At 46.2% G+C, this 22,349-nt stretch overlaps 1 protein-coding gene across 5 annotated transcripts in view; it reads left to right on the forward strand.

Moving 5' to 3' along the window:
• CILK1 (ciliogenesis associated kinase 1) overlaps nt 1-22,349 on the forward strand; it is a 107,171-nt gene that overhangs the window by 2,130 nt on the left and 82,692 nt on the right. For all 5 annotated transcript variants that reach the window (XR_011312427.1, XM_069726798.1, XM_069726799.1 and 2 more), the window contains exons 2-5: nt 4,116-4,332; nt 11,870-11,924; nt 12,157-12,278; nt 19,431-19,510. Coding sequence is in view for 4 of the 5 variants with exons in the window: in XM_069726798.1 (XP_069582899.1) it covers nt 4,232-4,332; nt 11,870-11,924; nt 12,157-12,278; nt 19,431-19,510 (358 nt within the window). In the remaining variant the exon portion in view is untranslated. The remainder of the gene's footprint in view (nt 1-4,115; nt 4,333-11,869; nt 11,925-12,156; nt 12,279-19,430; nt 19,511-22,349) is intronic.

Consider the following 22,349-nt stretch of genomic DNA (forward strand, 5'->3'; position numbering starts at 1 on the left):
GTACCTGGTGTCTGTGTATCCAGAGCAGGGATTATAGTCCCAGTCCTGACTGTACCTGGTGTCTGTGTATCCAGAACAGGGATTATAGTCCCAGTCCTGACTGTACCTGGTGTCTGTGTATCCAGAGCAGGGATTATAGTCCTGACTGTAGCTGGTGTCTGTGTATCCAGAGCAGGGATTATAGTCCCAGTCCTGACTGTACCTGGTGTCTGTGTATCCAGAGCAGGGATTATAGTCCCAGTCCTGACTGTACCTGGTGTCTGTGTATCCAGAGCAGGGATTATAGTCCCAGTCCTGACTGAACCTGGTGTCTGTGTATCCAGAGCAGGGATTATAGTCCTGACTGTACCTGGTGTCTGTGTATCCAGAGCAGGGATTATAGTCCTGACTGTACCTGGTGTCTGTGTATCCAGAGCAGGGATTATAGTCCCAGTCCTGACTGTACCTGGTGTCTGTGTATCCAGAGCAGGGATTATAGTCCCAGTCCTGACTGTACCTGGTGCCTGTGTATCCAGAGCAGGGATTATAGTCCCAGTCCTGACTGAACCTGGTGTCTGTGTATCCAGAGCAGGGATTATAGTCCTGACTGTACCTGGTGTCTGTGTATCCAGAGCAGGGATTATAGTCCTGACTGTAGCTGGTGTCTGTGTATCCAGAGCAGGGATTATAGTCCTGACTGTAGCTGGTGTCTGTGTATCCAGAGCAGGGATTATAGTCCCAGTCCTGACTGTACCTGGTGTCTGTGTATCCAGAACAGGGATTATAGTCCCAGTCCTGACTGTACCTGGTGTCTGTGTATCCAGAGCAGGGATTATAGTCCCAGTCCTGACTGTAGCTGGTGTCTGTGTATCCAGAGCAGGGATTATAGTCCCAGTCCTGACTGAACCTGGTGTCTGTGTATCCAGAGCAGGGATTATAGTCCTGACTGTACCTGGTGTCTGTGTATCCAGAGCAGGGATTATAGTCCTGACTGTAGCTGGTGTCTGTGTATCCAGAGCAGGGATTATAGTCCCAGTCCTGACTGTACCTGGTGTCTGTGTATCCAGAACAGGGATTATAGTCCCAGTCCTGACTGAACCTGGTGTCTGTGTATCCAGAGCAGGGATTATAGTCCTGACTGTACCTGGTGTCTGTGTATCCAGAGCAGGGATTATAGTCCTGACTGTACCTGGTGTCTGTGTATCCAGAGCAGGGATTATAGTCCTGACTGTAGCTGGTGTCTGTGTATCCAGAGCAGGGATTATAGTCCCAGTCCTGACTGTACCTGGTGTCTGTGTATCCAGAGCAGGGATTATAGTCCCAGTCCTGACTGTACCTGGTGTCTGTGTATCCAGAGCAGGGATTATAGTCCCAGTCCTGACTGAACCTGGTGTCTGTGTATCCAGAGCAGGGATTATAGTCCTGACTGTAGCTGGTGTCTGTGTATCCAGAGCAGGGATTATAGTCCTGACTGTAGCTGGTGTCTGTGTATCCAGAGCAGGGATTATAGTCCCAGTCCTGACTGTACCTGGTGTCTGTGTATCCAGAGCAGGGATTATAGTCCCAGTCCTGACTGTACCTGGTGTCTGTGTATCCAGAACAGGGATTATAGTCCCAGTCCTGACTGAACCTGGTGTCTGTGTATCCAGAGCAGGGATTATAGTCCCAGTCCTGACTGTAGCTGGTGTCTGTGTATCCAGAGCAGGGATTATAGTCCCAGTCCTGACTGTAGCTGGTGTCTGTGTATCCAGAGCAGGGATTATAGTCCCAGTCCTGACTGTATCTGGTGTCTGTGTATCCAGAGCAGGGATCATCAATAAGTTAGTTGCTGGAAGTCCATCAACATATGATTTTTTTGCAACCTACTTGTTGCAATTTGACTCCATTCACTTCTATCTTGCCATGACACCGAGCCAACTTATGTCACGTGACAGCTATTGTGACCAAGGTAGCTGTGTAGGCCCAGCCTAGAAGAAGACACATTAACCCCTTAATGACAGCAAATACGTCTTTTAACTGACCTGAGATATAAGAGAATAGCATCCCCATACAGGTGACAATCCAGCAGCTGTCGGCTGTACACTATAGCTGACAACTTGCTGCATCAGCCACGATCAGTGTTTGCACCGTCCAAATCTGTTTAACCCCTTAGATGCTGCTGTCAATAGTGACTACATCATTATAAATGGCTAACCGAGTGTGGGGGCTCCCTCTTTATCCCAATTGGTGCCCTCTGATCATGATTTTGTGGTCCTGATGTTTGCCATGGCAATTCATGACCAAATAGCGGACTTAGAGCCTGCCGGCTGTTGTAACCTGTTCAGAAGTTAGAGGCATTTAGATGGTAATAATACACATTTTCATTTCTGTCATGCCTCTTTGCATTAATTCCTGAAAAGCACCTGAAGGGTTAATAAACTACCTGACTGCAGTTTTCAATATGTCAGGGGTTGCTGTTTTCAAAATGATATAACTTTGGGGGGTTTCCCAATATATATAGGACCCCCAAAGGCATTTCAAACATGGATAGGTCCCTAAAAAATAAATTTTGTAAATTTCCTTGAAAAAATGAAAAATTACTGCCACATTTTTAAACCTCCTAAAATGCTAACAAAATAAAATAACATTTTACAAATGCTGCTGAAGTAAAGCCGACATGTGGGTAATGTTATTTATTAATGTTTTGCTGTGGTATGACCATCTGGATTAAAGGGATAATCATTCAAAGTTTGAAAATTGCAATATTTTTTTTTACATTTTTCTCAAATTTCTGAGAGGTTTTGTGTTTGTTTATAAAAAATATCGAGCTAAGTTTACCATTATCATAGAGTATAATGTGCCACATAAAGTGACACTAGTCAGAATTTAAAAATTTGGCTCCGTCACTAAGGGGTTAAAGGGAACCTGTCACCCCGAAATTCGCGGGTGAGGTAAGCCCACCGGCATCAGGGGCTTACCTCACCCAGCAGCGGGACCGCCCCTGGGTGAGTATAATCTAATGTCTTTTTCTCCTTTTTCAGGTAACATCGGGGCTTATCTACAGCATTACAGAATGCTGCAGATAAGCCCCTGATGCCGGTGGGCTTACCTCACCCGCGATTTTCGGGGTGACAGGTTCCCTTTAAACTGTTCTATAAACGGTCCAGCAACAAATGGCCATTTCAGCCCTGGGCCCCAATTACGTCAGTCTCCCCTTATCGGGTAAAGACCCCTCTTGAGTTTGTCGGTGAGATGCTAGTAATTGGCGGTTTGTTGGTAGAGGTAATAGATAAGCGAGCCATTACATGCTGGTGATTGTCAATATCGGGATCTCTGCTGGCCAAATATGAACTGATTAACTACCGAATGTAGAAATATGCATTAATTTCTGCCCATACGATGGAAATGTGATTGTATAGGTGCAGCGTGCTAAGAGAAGGAGCGCCAGCAATGCCATTTCATGATACGTTTAGGAAAATACTTGGCACCATTATATTGGATCATCCTTGCCTTCTCTGGGGCATAAGGTTATTATTAGATGCTCCAAAAAGTACTGGCCTCCATATCTAGGTGTACTGGTTACTTCTGCGTTGATGGGATGTCACCAGTGAGGACCTGGTAATGCAGTGGGTTGTATAGAGATGGCACCTGTCCTGTAGTGTAGCCATTGTTGGCTGGATGGGACCACACTGGTGCGGCTGCTCATGCTCCATCGTCACATTCAGTCATTCCTTATTGACTTTGGCTTTCACCCCCAAGAGCTTTCTATTGAGCTGAACCTCTGGGTTGCTAAGTGATGCAGGGCATAATGGGCAATGTTTTCCCAGGAGATTTCTTGTACAGGAAGTCAGTAGCGATAATCTCTGTACTTTCTTCATATCACTGACGTTTTCTACACACAAGGTAATGCTTCACTCTTTTCCGTTCATTATAGTCACATAGTAAGTTTGTGCATTAAATGTATTTATTATACTTTTTATGCTTTTTATGTATTTTTCAATGGTAGGTAGCAAACCCATGCAAGTATAGGCAATAATTGTGTGTGTGTGTGTGTGTGTGTGTTAAAATGCCTCTGTTCATGAGTTTGGAATATATATAGTCCCCAGTTAGTAGAATGATCTCCTTCCCGGCTCATTTTCTTGTTTTTGTTTTTACAGGTAGCTGTAATCTATGACAAAGGTTCATCTGCCTGCCTCCTTGCACTGTGATCGCTGTCTTACAAGTGGAATCCCTGTTTGTAGTGCAATGTCCCTTCCACCTTGGCGTTGTCGTCATGAACCGTTATACGACAATCAAACAGCTCGGAGATGGCACTTACGGCTCTGTCCTTCTCGCAAGAACCACAGAGTCAGGCGAGCTGGTTGCCATTAAGAAGTATGTATTTACATAAACCATAATACATAAACCGTGTGTGTATTTATGTATGTTTAGTGTTCACTTATTTTACTACTTTTAATGTAATCTGTTGCTTAGTTCTGTAAAGAAAATGTGATTTTATTCCCTTACAGATACACACTTTATGACAAGTAAATCTACTTCATTGCAACACAATATGACCTTTGAGATTTTTTTTTTTTTTTAGTTTGACCTCAGGGTATTTTTGTTTTTTTCATAGTTATTTAACCCCTTAGCGACCACCGATACGCCTTTTAACAGCGGCCGCTAAGGGTACTTAAACCACAGCGCCGTTAATTAACGGCGCTGTGGAAAAAGTCAATAGCGCCCCCCAGAGGCCGATTTTCTCCGGGGTCTCGGCTGCCGGGGGTAGCCGAGACCCCAGAGAACATGATTCGGGGGGTTTTTAACCCTCCCCGCATTTGCGATCGCCGGTAATTAACCGTTTACCGGCGATCGCAAAAAAAAAAAAAAAACGCGATCTCTTTTTAATTTCTCTGTCCTCCGATGTGATCGAACATCGGAGGACAGAGAAAGGGGGTCCCAGGTGGCCCCCCAATACTCACCTAGCTCCCCCGATGCTCTTCGTATCTCCCGGTGGGCGCCGCCATCTTCAAAATGGCAGGCGCATGCGCAGTGCACCCGCCGGCCGGCACCGGGAGAATCTTTGGGGTCTCGGCTGCCGGGGGTAGCCGAGACCCCAAAGAGCATGATCGGGGTCGGTATTACCGACCCCTGTTTTGCGATCGCCGGTAATTAACTGTTTACCGGCGACCGCAAAAAAAAAAAAAAATTAAAGTGTAATTCTCTGTCCTCTGATGTGATCGCACATCAGAGGACAGAGCAATAGGGGGATTCGGGGACCCTAGCATACTCACCTAGGTCCCTGGATCCTCTTGCTGCTCCTCCTGGCCGCCGGCAGAAGAAAATGGCGGGCGCATGCCCAGTGCGCCGGCCATCTGTCTCCATCTGCCGGCCGGCAGGAGAACAGCAGTTAGGGCTAAAATTAGGGGTAGGGTTAGGGGTAGGGCTAGGGTTAGGGCTAGGGTTAGGGGTAGGGTTGGGGCTAAATTTAGGGTTAGGGTTGGGGCTAAATTTAGGGTTAGGCTTCTTTCACACTTACGTCGGTACGGGGCCGTCGCAATGCGTCGGCCCGACATACCGACGCACGTTGTGAAAATTGTGCACAACGTGGGCAGCAGCTGTAGTTTTTCAAAGCATCCGCTGCCCAATCTATGTCCTGGGGAGGAGGGGGCGGAGTTACGGCCACGCATGCGCGGTCAGAAATGGCAGATGCGACGTACAAAAAAACGTTTCATTGAACTTTTTTTTTTTTTGTGCCGACGCTCCGCCAAAACACAACTAATCCAGTGCACGACGGACGCGACGTGTGGCCATCCGTCACGATCCATCGGCAATACAAGTCTATGGGCAAGAAACGCATCCTGCAGGCACATTTGCAGGATCCGTTTCTTGTCCAAAACGACGGATTGCGACGGAATGCCAAACGACGCAAGTGTGAAAGTAGCCTTAGGGGTAGGGTTGGGGCTAAAGTTAGGGTTAGAGTTGGGATTAGGGTTAGGGTTTGGATTAGGGTTGGTATTAGGGTTACGCTTGGGATTAGGGTTAGGTTTGGGATTAGGGTTAAGGTTAGGGTTGTGATTAGGGGTGTATTGGGATTAGGGTTAGGTTTGAGGTTAGGGTTGAGATTAGGATTAGGGGTGTGTTGGATTTAGGGTTTTGATTAGGGTTATGGTTAGGGTTGACATTAGGGTTGTTTTGGGGGTAAGGGTTGTGATTAGGGTTAGTGATTAGGATTATGGATCAGGTTGGGATTAGGGTTAGGGGTGTGTTGGGGTTAGGGTTGGAGCTAGAATTGGGGGGTTTCCACTGTTTAGTTACATCAGGGGGTCTCCAAACACGACAGCCAATTTTGCGCTCAAAAAGTCAAATGGTGCTCCCTCCCTTCTGAGCTCTGCCGTGCGCCCAAACAGTGGGTTACCCCCACATATGGGGCATCAGCGTACTCGGGATAAATTGAACAACAACTTCTGGGGTCCAATTTCTCTTGTTACCCTTGTGAAAATAAAAACTTGGGGGCTACATTATCTTTTTTGTGGAAAAAAAAAAATATTATTTATTTTCACGACTCTGCATTCTAAACTTCTGTGAAGCACTTGGGCATTCAAAGTTCTCACCACACATCTAGATAAGTTCCTTGGGGGGTCTAGTTTCCCAAATGGGGTCACTTGTGGGGGGTTACTACAGTTTAGGTACATCAGGGGCTCTGCAATCGCAACATAATGCCCACAGACCATTCTATCAAAGTCTGCATTCCAAAAAGGCGCTCCTTCCCTTCCGAGCTCTGCCGTGCACCCAAACAGTGGTTTACCCCCACATATGGGGTACCAGCATACTCGGGATAAATTGAACAACAACTTCTGGGGTCCAATTTCTCTTGTTACCCTTGTGAAAATAAAAACTTGGGGGGCTAAAAAATCTTTTTTGTTGAAAAAAAAAAAAAATATTTTTATTTTCACGGCTCTGCATTATAAACTTTTGTGAAGCACTTGGGCATTCAAGGTTCTCACCACACATCTAGATAAGTTCCATGGGGGGGGTCTAGTTTCCAAAATGGTGTCACTTGTGGGGGGTTTCCACTGTTTAGGCACATCAGGGGCTCTCCAAACGCGACATGGCGTCCAATCTCAATTCCTGCCAATTCTACATTGAAAAAGTAAAACGGCACTCCTTCACTTCCAAGCTCTGCGGTGCGCCCAAACAGTGGTTTACCCTCACATATGGGGTATCGACGTATTCAGGAGAAATCGCACAACAACTTTTGTGGTCTAATTTCTCCTGTTACCCTTGTGAAAATAAGAATTTGTGGGCGAAAAGATCATTTTTGTGTAAACAAAAGCGATTTTTTTTATTTTTTTTATTTTCACGGCTCTACGTTATAAACTTCTGTGAAGCACTTGGGGGTTCAAAGTGCTCACCACACATCTAGATAAGTTCCTTAAGGGGTCTAGTTTCCAAAATGGTGTCACTTGTGGGGAGTTTCCACTGTTTAGGCACATCAGGGGCTCTCCAAACGCGACATGGCGTCCGATCTCAATTCCAGCCAATTCTACATTGAAAAAGTAAAACGGCACTCCTTCACTTCCAAGCTCTGCGGTGCGCCCAAACAGTGGTTTACCCCCACATATGGGGTATTGGCATATTCAGGAGAAATTGCATAACAAATTTTATGGTTACATTTCTGTTTTCACACTTGTGAAAATAAAAAAAATGGTTCTGAATTAAGATGTTTGGAAAAAAAAGTTAAATGTTCATTTTTTTTTCCTTCCACATTGTTTCAGTTCCTGTGAAGCACGTAAAGGGTTAATAAACTTCTTGAATGTGGTTTTGAGAACCTTGAGGGGTGCAGCTTTTAGAATGGTGTCACACTTCATTATTTTCTATCATATAGACCCCTCAGAATGACTTCAAATGTGATGTGGTCCCTAAAAAAAAAAAAAAAAAAATGGTGTTGTAAAAATGAGAAATTGCTGGTCAACTTTTAACCCTTATAACTCCCTAACAAAAAAAAATTGTTTCCAAAATTGTGCTGATGTAAAGTAGACCTGTGGGAAATGTTATTTATTAACTATTTTTCGTGACATATCTCTCTGATTTAAGGGCATAAAAATACAAAGTTTGAAAATTGCAAAATTTTAAAAATTTTCGCCATATTTCCGTTTTTTTCATAAATAATCGCAAGTAATATCGAAGAAATGTTACCACTAACATGAAGTACAATATGTCACGAAAAAACAGTCTCAGAATCAGCGGGATCTGTTGAAGCGTTCCAGAGTTATAACCTCATAAAGTGACAGTGGTCAGAATTGCAAAAATTGGCCTGGTCATTAAGTACCAAATTGGCTCTGTCACTAAGGGGTTAAAGGAGCTTGCCCACTACTGTGGTATTGATAACTAATTTTTAGGATGGGTTTCCTGATACCTCCTGTAAACACTGTATAGATCCATGCTGCTCAGCTCCATACTTTGATTACACAGGTCCAGAACCCATAACAGCTGATTGTTGGCAGTCAGACCCCCCACTGTTTTCATATTCATGACCTATCGTTATGATTTGCCGTCTATTTCAAAATAGTAAACATCTCCTCGTTAACTGAAATGGGGTCCTCTTATAAACAAAATCCTCCTATACTCCGCTACTTGCAACTGTGCTGTACCAGAGATATTCACATCTCCTCTGCTAGCACTCGTGCATAGAGATGGGCGAACCCGAAGAGTAAAGTTCGGCGTCTGTACCGAGCATCTACTGTTCGGGCAGAGACACATGAACATTGGCTTCATCAAGAAGTTCGTGTTACTGTTCAGGTTTGGCTGCCCAAACACGGGTGTTTGTCGCGCTGTCATGTGCATGGGAAACCCCGCTTCTGATCGTTGGTTAAATCCTCCCTGCCGGTCAGAGAACCGCGGTTCCCACGCTGTCAAAAGCTAGCGTGAGCAGTCAGCTGTGATCGGAGGTATAAACTTTACCTCCGATCACTGGTGTCAGCTGATGGGGCAACTGCTCCCATCATCCGACACCTGCTGCCGCGAATAGCAGCCAGCGCAGGAGTGGCTGATGGGAGTATTCCTTAGCCGGCTCCTGTGCTATAAATAAATTAAAAAAAAAAAAAAAAACCCGGTGTGGGTTCCCATGTATGCTTGATAACCAGCCAGGCAGCTGTCTGCTTCAACAAGGTTGGTTATCAAGAAAAGAGGGGTCACCATGCTGTTTGTTTTTTATTTATTTTTTTATTTCACTCTTTGTTTCATTGCAGCCATTTGGTAAATTTAAAAAAGTTAATTTTTTTCTCATTAATGTGCACTCTGCATCCCATCTTGACTGAAAAAAAAAAAAAAACAAATGTAGTAATTTTTGCAAATTTATTAAAAGAAAAACTGAAATATCACACGGTCATAAGTATTCAGACCCTGTGCTCAGTATTGAGTAGAAGCACCTGTTTGAGCTAGTACAGCCATGAGTCTTCTTGGAAATGGTGCAACAATTTTTCACACCTGATTTGGGGATCCTCTGCCATTCTTTCTTGCAGATCCTCTCCAGTTTCGTCAGGTTGGATGGTGAACGTTGGTGGACAGCCATTTTCAGGTCTCCGTTGCAGATGACACTCCCACTTTTCTGATTAACCGTAGATTTGGGTCAGTTTTGGGTGGTCTCGACCTTGTTTATTTTAGGGTCACTGACCTCACAGCTCATCCTGTCACCTAAGTATTTGCCTTTGGGCCCCTGGTACCTTTTCCTCAATACCATTACCCGTCCCTACGTCAAGCTGAAACGCCATGGTCATCCACCAACTCCGAGGATACAGTGGGTACGAGCTCCTGCGCTCGCTGTTATTAGCGGCAGCAGGTGTCGGATAGTGGGAGCAATTGCCCCATCAGCTGACACCAGTGACCGGAGGTAAAGTTTATACCTCCGATCACAGCTTTTGACAGTGTGGGAATTGCAGCTCTCTGACCGGCGGGGATGATTTCACCACCGATCAGAAGCGTTGTTTGCTACGCTGTCATGCACATGTAGTGAATGGGGTCCAGGTACTGTTCTGGTATCCAAACTATTTGTAACTGTTCGGCCAGACACAAACATCCAGGCCCTCCTTTATACTTGTTAAATGAATCGACCATAACATGTTGGAGCAGAGTTCTATAGTCTCACCACTCGTACAGTAAAGAATCGGCTCCTGTGATTATTATAATGAGCCTGTATTTCCTCTAGTCTAGACTTTCACATTTCATTCATTAAAGGTATTGAATAAAAATATTCTAAAGGGACTCTTTCACCCCCTCCAGCCGTTAGAAACTAAAAGAGCCACCTTGTGTAGCAGTAATGCCGCATTCTGACAAGGTGGCTCTTTTAGTTATTGGTGCAGTCAAAGCAGAAATAAAGCCTTTTATAATTTCGCAAAAATACCTGTCTTTAGTCATGGAGGAAGGTCTTAACCCCCCTGCTGAACACGCCACACTGCCGTCACTCAAGGCTTCTTCGGGAATCCACCTTGTGAATCCCTGCCCCGCAGTGTGTTATGCATTATGCACAGTGCGGGGCTGGGATTCACTAGCTGGGTGGCCGCACAGGCGCAGTCTGCGAGACTGCATCTGAGGTCAGACGGGCAGCGCTCACTGCACCTGTCCCAGGCAGAACAAAACAGCGCAGGCGCCGGATTTGATTTGAAAACAGCGTGGAGGGGGCGGCGCCCGGCGCCAAAGAAGCCTTCAGTGACGGCAGTGTGGCGTGTTCAGCAGGAGGGTTAAGACCTGCCTCCACGACTAAAGACAGGTATTTTTGCGAAATTATAAAACGCTTTATTTCTGCTTTGACTGCACCAATAACTAAAAGGGCCACCTTGTCAGAATGCAGCATTACTGCTGCACAAGGTGGTTCTTTTAGTTTCTAACGGCTGGAGGGGGTGACAGTGTCCCTTTTAAACCACTTTTCTACAAAACCTCATTTCAGTGGCTCAAAATTAATTAGACAAATTAACTCTCTCATAAATAAAATGTTCCTTTTAAATACTTTGTAGAGAATCCTTTTGCGAGAAATGACTGCCTGAAGTTTGGAAGCCATGGACGTCACCAAACTCTGGGATTCCTCCCTTGTGATGCTTTGCCAGGCCATTACTGCAGCTGACTTCAGTGGTTGCTTGTTTGTCGGTCTTTCTGTCTTAAGTTTTGTGTTAAGCATGTGAAATGCTGCTCAAAGGGGCTGAGATCTGGTGAATGACTTGGCCATTGCGGAATTTTCTACTTGTTTGCTTTCAAAATAACTCCTGGGTTGCTTTCGCAGTATGTTTGGTGTCATCGTCCATATGTACTGTGAAGCACCGTCATTTGGTTGAGTCTGAGCAGAAGTTCTTTACACTTCAGAATGCTTTTGTCTTCAGTCATATCATCAATAAACACTAATGGGCATGCATGGCTTCCAATGGCACTCGGTCACGTCATCACACTGCTTCCACCATGCTTTACAGATGTCATGGTGTGCTTTGGATCATGAGCCGTTCCAAGCCTTCTCCATACTTCTCCTCATTTTGGTGCAGGTTGCTCTTAGTTTCATCTGTTCATAGAATGGTTTTCCAGAACTGGCTTCTTTAGATGTTTTTGGCCATTTCTAATTTGACCTTTCTATTTTTAAGGCTGATTAATGGTTTGCACGTTGTGAAGAACCCTCTGTATTTTCTCTCATGAAGTCTTCTCTTTATGGCAGTCTTGGATACTGAAACATCTACTTCCTGTAGAGTGTATTTCACTTGGATGGATGCTTGAAGGGGTTTTCCTCTGGCTTTAATTAGAGCGGCTCCTGCAGCTGGCGCAAATGAGCAAAATGTTGCAATATTTTAGTGCAAGTACACCTTGCAGCAAATTGTCCGAATTTTTCTTATTATTGCCTTCTCTAATGTGTCTCACAAATTTAACAAATATTTATTTATTTTTTTTTAAATAGAATGAAAAGAAAGTTTTACTCCTGGGATGAGTGCATAAATCTTCGAGAGTTGAAGGTAACTAAGGGGTGTTCTTCCTTTTTATTTTATTATTTTTATTTTTTTTTTTTAAAGAAAGAAACCTAAAACTAGCAGTTATTGTTTTTACCATACATGTCTGAAGTTAGTGCTCAGCAACGCTGCTGTTAATTGTTTGGGGTTTTTTTTTTTTTGTTTTTTTTTTTAATTTTTCAGCTCCGGTATATTAAATGTATTGATCATTATGTTGTAACCTGTGTCTGTATTCTAGTCTCTGAGGAAGCTCAATCATGCCAATGTTATTAAGCTGAAGGAAGTCGTTCGAGAAAATGATCACCTCTATTTTGTGTTTGAATACATGAAGGAAAATCTTTACCAGCTGATGAAGGATCGGTAAGTGCAATACAACTATGATTGGTAGGTGTATCCGGCCTAGATGGTATAATTTGCGTTATATAGCCAATGGGCTGGGAAACATTAACAGGTGAAATTATCTTTTGGCTTGGATGTAAAAAATCATTGTTCTCTGCAGCACATCAGTGCAAACCAGACTTGTGCTGCTGAGAAAAATGGCAGCCTAAGGGCTTGTTTTCACTTGCGAGGAACACGTCCGTGTCTCGCATGTGGAAATGAAGCTCTGGTGCCGGCACTCCGGAGCGGAGCGAACGGCTCCATGTGTTGCTATGCGGCCGCACGCTCCGCTCCGGAGTGCCGGCACCAGAGCTTCGTTGCCACATGCAAGACACGGACGTGTTTCTCGCAAATGGAAACAAGCCCTAAAGCACGGAGCAGTCTGATTACTGATCGTTCTGTAGCCATACGAAGTGCGTTATGCCTGTTTAGATGGCCGCAGACCAACTTTTATGCCTAATATTAGGGCATACACAATCCACTGCATTCTGAATAGAAAATGTTTTCCTAATTGTTGCAGGTCTCCACATTAGAGCAAAGTCAGACCTCTATCTTCTCTCTGTCCCCAAAAGATGTTGACAAGGAGCGAAGGCTTGGGCACATTGAATTTTGTTCTCTGAAAATAAGCCGTCTCCAGAGATGTCTGGCAACAGCCTACTCCCTTTCCCCTCTTTTTGAAAATCTATGCACCTTCTGCAGAACCAAGTGTCAGTGTGTATGGAGGGCTACACATCCTTATTTTAGAGTGTATGGGAACCAAGGGTCATCCAAGACTATTGTTTGTTGTTTTGTTTTTTTTCCTTATGGTGTTAAGAACTGACAGGAAGGTAGTTGGTGACTGTTCTGCCAGGCTCCGGGTGAGAGGAATCACAGATCGCTCCTGGCACAATTCTGCTGCTACACAGCTCTTCCTCTTTCAGGCTGCTCTGTCAATGGGGGTGTTACTGCCACCGTCATGCTGATTGCCAACTGGCTCCCCACAGTTATGCAACAGCGAGCCGTCTGTCAATCAGCATGACATTGACAATTACACACCATTAACAGAGCTGAGCTGAATAGAAGACACCCATGGGAGGCATTGTGCATCGGTCTGGTTAATTAGAACAAAACATGTACACAATACGCACAGAGCATTCTATGGTTGCCTCTGTGCCAGCCAGAATGTTGTCATGCCACACCAAAACTCAGGTCAGGTGAGCACTTTAGTTGATGCCTACATTAAATAAACCTGCCAGCTGCCCTAAAGCTCCACCGTGGCTCCACTGCACATTATTTCCACATTCTAGCAAACCTTTTCTTGTGGCTGTGCGATCTCTATATTTTGAAAATCGAGTATTCTGCATTCGCATTGCAAATGTCTCAGGTCAAGTCCAGCAGGGTGTTGATTTCCCTTGTGTAGTACTGTCTCTCATCAAGTAAGCACACCCCTCTGTGCACAGTTCACATGATTTGCAAGTGTGAGTTTACCCTTGGTTCCTTGCAAATCTCTCAAAGGCACCTTGGGCGTTCAGTGTGCCAAGAAGAACAGACCTGTAGACCCGGCTTTATTGCCCATTACAAGTGGTGGGAAATCACCATGCGCATGTGGCTTTTGCAACTCGTCTCAGTTGCACAAAATGGAGATGCGTTCAAGATGTGCAGAGCTAGTCCGGGTGAATCCACGCCCCGTCGGACTAAATCTGAGACCTTTGCATAAGGCAAGTGCAGAATATAACTGAAAGTATGTAGACATCTCAAAGACACAAGAAGTGGGTTGTTAGAATGCATAAATAACATGGAGTAGAAACATGTTGGTAGTCTGGGGGCTTAGGGGGTAAGACAGCTGACGGGTTTCCTCTAAAAGGTCATCTGTAAAAGCAAACTGATGTTTTAACCCCTTCCCGACCCATGACGCCACGTAGGCGTCATGAAAGTCGGTGCCAATCCGACCCATGACGCCTATGTGGCGTCATGGAAAGATCGCGTCCCTGCAGGCCGGGTGAAAGGGTTAACTCCCATTTCACCCGATCTGCAGGGACAGGGGGAGTGGTAGTTTAGCCCAGGGGGGGTGGCTTCACCCCCTCGTGGCTACGATCGCTCTGATTGGCAGTTTCACTTTCAACAGCCAATCTGAGCGATTTGTAATATTTCACCTATTATAACGGGTGAAATATTACAATCCAGCCATGGCCGATGCTGCAATATCATCGGCCATGGCTGGAAATACTAATGTGCCCCCACCCCACCGATCGCCCCCCCCCCCCAGCATCCCGATCTGGCCGGTACACTGCTCCGGCTCCCCTCCGTCCAGTGCTCCGCTCCCCCCCGTGCTCCAATCACCCCCCCCCCCCCCCCGTGCTCCGATCACCCCCCCCCTGCACTCCATTCCAGCCCCCCCGTGCTCCGTTCCACGCCCCCCGTTCTCCGTTCCACCCCTCCCCCCTGTGGTCCCCCCCACCCCATCATACTTACCGATCCAGCCGGGGTTCCGTCCGTCTTCTCCCTGGGCGCCGCCATCTTCCAAAATGGCGGGCGCATGCGCAGTGCGCCCGCCGAATCGGCCGGCAGATTCGTTCCAAAGTGCATTTTGATCACTGAGATATAATCTATCTCAGTGATCAAAATAAAAAAAATAATAAATGACCCCCCCCCCCCTTTGTCACCCCCATAGGTAGGGACAATAAAAAAATAAAGAAATTTTTTTTTTTCCACTAATGTTAGGGGTAGGGGTAGGGTTAGGGTTTCGGTATGTGCACACGTATTCTGTTCCTCTGCGGATTTTTCCGCTGCGGATTTGATAAATCCGCAGTGCTAAACCGCTGCGGATTTATGGCGGATTTACCGCGTTTTTTTCTGCGCATTTCACTGCGGTTTTACAACTGCGATTTTCTATTGGAGCAGTTGTAAAACCGCTGCGGAATCCGCACAAAGAAGTGACATGCTGCGGAATGTAAACCGCTGCGTTTCCGTGCAGTTTTTCCGCAGCATGTGTACAGCGATTTTTGTTTCCCGTAGGTTTACATTGAACTGTAAACTCATGGGAAACTGCTGCGGATCCGCAGCGTTTTCCGCAGCGTGTGCACATAGCCTAATTCTGAAGGTATGTGCACACGGTGCGGATTTGGCTGCGGATTGGCCGCTGCGGATTCGCAGCAGTGTTCCATCAGGTGTACAGTACCATGTAAACATATGAAAAACCAAATCCGCTGTGCCCATGGTGCGGAAAATACCGCGCGGAAACGCTGCGTTGTATTTTCCGCAGCATGTCAATTCTTTGTGCGGATTCCGCAGCGTTTTACACCTGTTCCTCAATAGGAATCCGCAGGTGAAATCCGCACAAAAAACACTGGAAATCCGCGGAAAATCCGCAGGTAAAACGCAGTGCCTTTTTACCTGTGGATTTTTCAAAAATGGTGCGGAAATATCTCACACGAATCCGCAACGTGGGCACATAGCCTTAGGGTTAGGGTTGGAATTAGGGTTGTGGTTAGGGGTGTGTTGGGGTTAGGGTTGTGGTTAGGGGTGTGTTGCGGTTAGGGTTGTGATTAGGGTTATGGCTACAGTTGGGATTAGAGTTAGGGGTGTGTTGGGGTTATTGTTGGAGGTAGAATTGAGGGGTTACCACTGTTTAGGCACATCAGGAGTCTCCAAACGCAACATGGCGCCACCATTGATTCCAGCCAATCTCGTATTCAAAAAGTCAAATGGTGCTCCCTCACTTCCGAGCCCTGACGTGTGCCCAAACAGTGGTTTACCCCCACATATGGGGTACCAGCATACTCAGGACAAACTGCGCAACAATTACTGGGGTCCAATTTCTCCTGTTACCCTTGTGAATCTAAAAAAATGCTTGCTAAAACATAATTTTTGAGGAAAGAAAAATGATTTTTTATTTTCACGGCTCTGCATTATAAACTTCTATGAAGCACTTGGGGGTTCAAAGTGCTCACCACACATCTAGATAAGTTCCTTTGGGGGTCTAGTTTCCAAAATGGGGTCACTTGTGGGGGGTTTCTACTGTTAAGCCACATCAGGGGCTCTGCAAACGCAACGTGACGCCCACAGAGCATTCCATCAAAGTCTGCATTTCAAAACGTCACTACTTCACTTCCGAGCCCCGGCATGTGCCCAAACAGTGATTTACCCCCACATATGGGGTATCAGCGTACTCAGGAGAAACTGGACAACAACTTTTGGGGTCAAATTTCTCCTGTTACCCTTGGGAAAATAAAAAATTGCAGGCTAAAAGATCATTTTTGAGAAAATAATTTTTTTTTTTATTTTCATGGCTCTGCGTTATAAACTTCTGTGAAGCACTTGGGGGTTCAAAGTCCTCACCACACATCTAGATTAGTTCCTTTGGGGGTCTAGTTTCCAAAATGGTGTCATTTCTGGGGGATCTCCAATGTTTAAGCACACAGGGGCTCTCCAAACGTGACATGGTGTCCGCTAATGATTGGAGCCAATTTTCCATTTAAAAAGCCAAATGGCGTGCCATCCCTTCCGAGCCCTGCCGTGTGCCCAAACAGTGGTTTACCCCCACATATGGGGTATCAGCGTACTCAGGACAAACTGGACAACAATATTTGGGGTCCAATTTCTCCCATTATCCTTGGCAAAATAGGAAATTCCAGGCTAAAAAATCATTTTTGAGGAAAGAAAAATTATTTTTTATTTTCATGGCTCTGCGTTATAAACTTCTGTGAAGCACCTGGGGGTTTAAAGTGCTCAATATGCATCTAGATAAGTTCCTTGGGGGGTCTAGTTTCCAAAATGGGGTCACTTGTGGGGGAGCGCCAATGTGTAGGCACACAGGGGCTCTCCAAACGCGACATGGTGTCCGCTAACAATTGGAGCTAATTTTCCATTCAAAAAGTCAAATGGCGCGCCTTCCCTTCCGAGCCCTGCCGTGTGCCCAAACAGTGGTTTACCCCCACATATGAGGTATCGGCGTACTCGGGAGAAATTGCCCAACAAATTTTAGGATCCATTTTATCCTGTTGCCCATGTGAAAATGAAAAAATTGAGGCTAAAAGAATTTTTTTGTGAAAAAAAAGTACTTTTTCATTTTTACGGATCAATTTGTGAAGCACCTGGGGGTTCAAAGTGCTCACTATGCATCTAGATAAGTTCCTTGGGGCGTCTAGTTTCCAAAATGGGGTCACTTGTGGGGGAGCTCCAATTTTTAGGTACACGGGGGCTCTCCAAACGTGACATGGTGTCCGCTAAAGAGTGGAGCCAATTTTTGATTCAAAAAGTCAAATGGCGCTCCTTCCCTTCCAAGCCCTGCCGTGCGCCCAAACAGTGGTTTACCCCCACATATGAGGTATCGGCGTACTCAGGACAAATTGGACAACAACTTTCGTGGTTCAGTTTCTCCTTTTACCATTGGGAAAATAAAAAAATTGTTGCAAAAATATCATTTTTGTGACTAAAAAGTTAAATGTTCGTTTTTTTCCTTCCATGTTGCTTCTGCTGCTGTGAAGCACCTGAAGGGTTAATAAACTTCTTGAATGTGGTTTTGAGTACCTTGAGGGGTGCAGTTTTTAGAATGGTGTCACTTTTGGGTATTTTCAGCCATATAGACCCCTCAAACTGACTTCAAATGTGAGGTGGTCCCTAAAAAAAATGGTTTTGTAAATTTCGTTGTAAAAATGACAAATCGCTGGTCAAATTTTAACCCTTATAACTTCCTAACAAAAAAAAATTTTGTTTCCAAAATTGTGCTGATGTAAAGTAAACATGTGGGAAATGTTATTTATTAACTATTTTGTGTCACATATCTCTCTGGTTTAACAGAATAAAAGTTCAAAATGTGAAAATTGCGAAATTTTCAAAATTTTCGCCAAATTTCCGTTTTTATCACAAATAAACGCAGAATTTATTGACCTAAATTTACCACTAACATGAAGCCCAATATGTCACGAAAAAACAATCTCAGAACCGCTAGGATCCGTTGAAGCGTTCCTGAGTTATTACCTCATAAAGGGACACTGGTCAGAATTGCAAAAAACGGCAAGGTCTTTAAGGTCAAAATAGGCTGGGTCATGAAGGGGTTAAAGAATGCACAGTTCTGTATAGAGCCGTTTTCTATATCTTTTGTTGGAAAGTACGAAGGCCACGATTCATTTAAGGTACTGTCACACTAGACGATATCGCTAGCGATCCGTGACGTTGCAGCGTCCTTGCTAGCGATATCGTCCAGTGTGACAGGCAGCAGTGATCAGGCCCCTGCTGTGCTGTCGCTGGTCGGGGAAGAAAGTCCAGAACTTTATTTCGTCGCTGGACTCCCCGCAGACATCGCTGAATCGGCGTGTGTGACACCGATTCAGCGATGTCTTCACTGGTAACCAGGGTAAACATCGGGTAACTAAGCGCAGGGCCGCGCTTAGTAACCCGATGTTTACCCTGGTTACCGTCCTAAAAGTAAAAAAAACAAACAGTACATACTTGCCTACAGCCGTCTGTCCTCCAGCGCTGTGCTCTGCTCTCCTCCTGTACTGGCTGTGAGCGTCGGTCAGCCGGAAAGCAGAGCGGTGACGTCACCGCTCTGCTTTCCGGCCGCTGTGCTCACACAGACAGTACAGGAGGAGTGCAGAGCACAGCGCTGGAGGACAGACGGCTGTAGGTAAGTATGTACTGTTTGTTTTTTTTTACTTTTAGGACGGTAACCATCGGGTTACTAAGCGCGGCCCTGCGCTTAGTTACCCGATGTTTACCCTGGTTACCGGCATCGTTGGTCGCTGGAGAGCTGTCTGTGTGACCGCTCTCCAGCGACCAAACAGCGACGCTGCAGCGATCCGGATCGTTGTCGGTATCGCTGCAGCGTCGCTTAGTGTGACGGTACCTTAAGTGTTTTTTTTTCTGGCCGGTCTTCATTAGGGGTCGTGGTGGAGTCAGATGTCATGAATTTGAGGAGCTGTGGTGTCTCTCCTCTCCTGTGCCCCCCATCCCACCCCAGCTCTGCACATTTTGGCATATCTGGGAGAACCTGTCTTGACAACGCCAAGAGTCGCATAAGTTGTTTTTTTTTGGGGGGGTGGGGGGTTGTTTTTTTTTTTTTTTGTAAGTGTTGATGAATCTGGGCCACAGGCACTATTCCTTTTAATCATTCCAATATTTCTTTTACTGAGATTGTGTCTTTGTTCTCAACAGGAACAAATTATTTCCTGAGTCCACAATAAGAAACATTATGTACCAGATACTACAAGGGCTGTCTTTCATACACAAATATGGTAAGTAGAACAAATGTAAGAGATATATATATATATATATATCACAAATTCAGACCATTAAAAATATTTTTTTTCATATCGCAATTCACAGCAACTTTTTTTTTTTTTTGCTCATTAATAGAATTTAGTTATATTTCTAAGCATAAAAAAAATATTAAGTATCGTAGCTGCAAGTACAGCTGCTTGTAAGAACACTCTTCCAGTTCATGGATAGCTGCTCATTTACTTATTATTTTTGCTTTCATCTCCCTTGGCGGAGTGGGGAATTATGTATGCAAACATCTCACGATTTTCATGACGCCTGTGAAAACTCTTGTGGAAACTTCACATGGCTGCATTAATAAAACTAATTTTTTAATTTTTTTTAAGTTACTTTTAACCACATGTAGAGGGAAAAAAATTGTATTGATCAATGTTCAAAGAGGACCGTCCACCAAATTTTCCACTGTCAAACTTTACACCACTCATAGTACTGTCCGCTCTGATGTACTTCCCCCACCACCCCACACTCACTCTCTGTTCTGAGAGGAGTCACATTTACGGTATGTCTGTTGGGCTCAATGGAACTTTTGAGCACTGCAGACATTAGTGTGATTACTGACACAACTCTAAACAAGCATTTTTGGGGAAGGGACAGTACAGCAGAACTGATCACGCTATGAGAGGAGGAGAGCTGATAGATTTGTAGTATGACACAGTTAAACTCAGCTGTGCTAGTCATCTGTTCTCTAATCTCCCATCACTTTCTAATTATGCAGTAGGCTAGACCAGCAAATCAGATCTGTATCCTCCTTACATCTTACATACTGAGTAACCTGTGGGGGTGGTCTTTTTCCCCGATGTATCCTGAAAGATGAGAAAAAGAGGTTAGATTATGCTCACCCAGGGGCGGTCGCGGTCCGGTCCGGGGCCTCCCATCTTCTTACGATGTCCTCTTCTTGTAGTCACGCTCCGGCGCAGGCGTACTTTATCTGCCCTGTTGAGGGTAGAGCCAAGTACTGCAGTGCCAGGTGTGGTCAGAGAGGCCCAGCGCCTGCGCACTGCAGTACTTTGCTCTGCCCTCAACAAAGCAAATCAGTACGCCGGAGAGTGAAGACAAGAAGAGGACATCATCCTATGAAGATAGGAGGCCCCGGAACGGACCACAGCGGGACTGCCCCGGGTGAGTATAATCTAACCTCTTTCTCCTTCGCCTCATTGGGGGGCACAGGACCATGGTTATGCTGCTGTCACTAGGAGGCTGACACTAAGCTGAGACAAAAAAAGGTTAGCTCCTCCCCTGCAGTATACACCCTCATACTGGCTTCCAGACACCCAGTTCAAGCTTAGTGTCCGTAGGAGGCACACTGATTTTTAGTCTCACGGATTTTTTCCTTTTTAATCTATTCCGGACGAAGGGGGCGACGGATTCTTTCAAGGTCCGATCTCCCCCGAACCAACAACAGGCGAGCACGGGAGTTTCACCTCACCGTATCCTCTCCTGCGACGTGGGAGCCACTGCCTGAGCTGACCTTTTTTGGGCGACGTGTTTTTTTTTTTTTTTTTTTTGTTTTTTTTTTCCCTAAAAGGGCGCCGATCTCCCCACGTTGTACAGAGGAGCACTGGTGTTTTACCTCCAGTATCCTCCTCTGCAGCCAGGCTTTTTTATTGCCGGACATCTGCCCTGTCCACCAGGTTTTACCCTCGGCTGTACAGAGGCCCTATCCCCGTGGCGTCCGTGCAGACCACACTGCATCACCAATGCTCTGCGTGACTCAGGTGGTGGACGGTTCCTCTCCACCCCCCTGTCTGGGGCTGGTGGATAGAGGCTTCCCAACCCCTGCACCGTCCCTGCCATCCTAAGGCTCCTCTCACCTCCTCGGGGTAAGTGTCTCGTGGGGGATGGGGGGGGTCGCCGGCAGTCCGGAGGGCTCCTCCTAAGCATGGCACATCGGTGGGCTGTAGCGCTAGTTCGGTGGGCTGAAGCGTCGGCACTTTGCGGCCGCGCGCCGGGCCGAGGCCGCAAATTTAGCCCCCGGCTTCGGCCTAGCCGCTGGTCGCTGCCGATAGGCTCCGCCCACCCCTGCGCGTCATCGGCGGCGCCGCCCCCCGGTCCTGGCGCTTCTCGCAGCCGCCGAGATCTCTCTCCTGATCTCGGCGGCCATCTTGGTCCCTCACTGCACGCCGCAGCTCAAGCTCTGCCGCATCTCTGTGCGTCACAGCGCCCACGTGCAGCCAGTTTCCCCATCTCAGGCATCACAGTTCGTCTTCCCAGGACAGCGGGACACAGGACCGGGGTAAGGAGACATCGTCAGCCTCTCCTCTGCAGCGTCGCCCTCCGCTTCCCAGGCACGGTCATAGGTTATAGACCCTGTGGTTTTTTTGCATTAGAATCATGTCGCAGTCAAGGTCTAAAAAATCCTCGAAGGTGCATACGACCTTTTTTTTTTTTCTGCGTGTACCACCTGCCAGGCCCCACTTCCTAGGCCTCAAAGCTCTCCCCTCTGCTCTGCCTGCGATGCTCCATGTGCCCAGGAGCCCTCCACCGCCACCGACCCTGGCGTACCTAGCCCCCCCGTGGGTCGCTTCACTCTCGCAGTCCGTGGATTTTTTAGCCAACGCCATCAAATCCATTCAAAGTCCTCCCGGGGAATGGGGTAATCCGTTACAGGCATTAAGAGATCCCTCCATAGCAGGGGAATCGTCGGTCAGCAGGGGCCGCTCTCTCCATAAAGAGGCTCGGTCATCCTGAAAACGGATCCGCACTACCTCTCCTGAGCGCTCACCTCGCCACTCAGACTCTGGCAGCTCCACCTCTCGCTCACCCTCTTTGGGGGCTCACAGCGTTCACGACTCTGAA

Source organism: Ranitomeya imitator, chromosome 5 (genome assembly GCF_032444005.1).
Source record: "Ranitomeya imitator isolate aRanImi1 chromosome 5, aRanImi1.pri, whole genome shotgun sequence".
In the NCBI taxonomy this organism is placed as follows: Eukaryota; Metazoa; Chordata; class Amphibia; order Anura; family Dendrobatidae; genus Ranitomeya; species Ranitomeya imitator.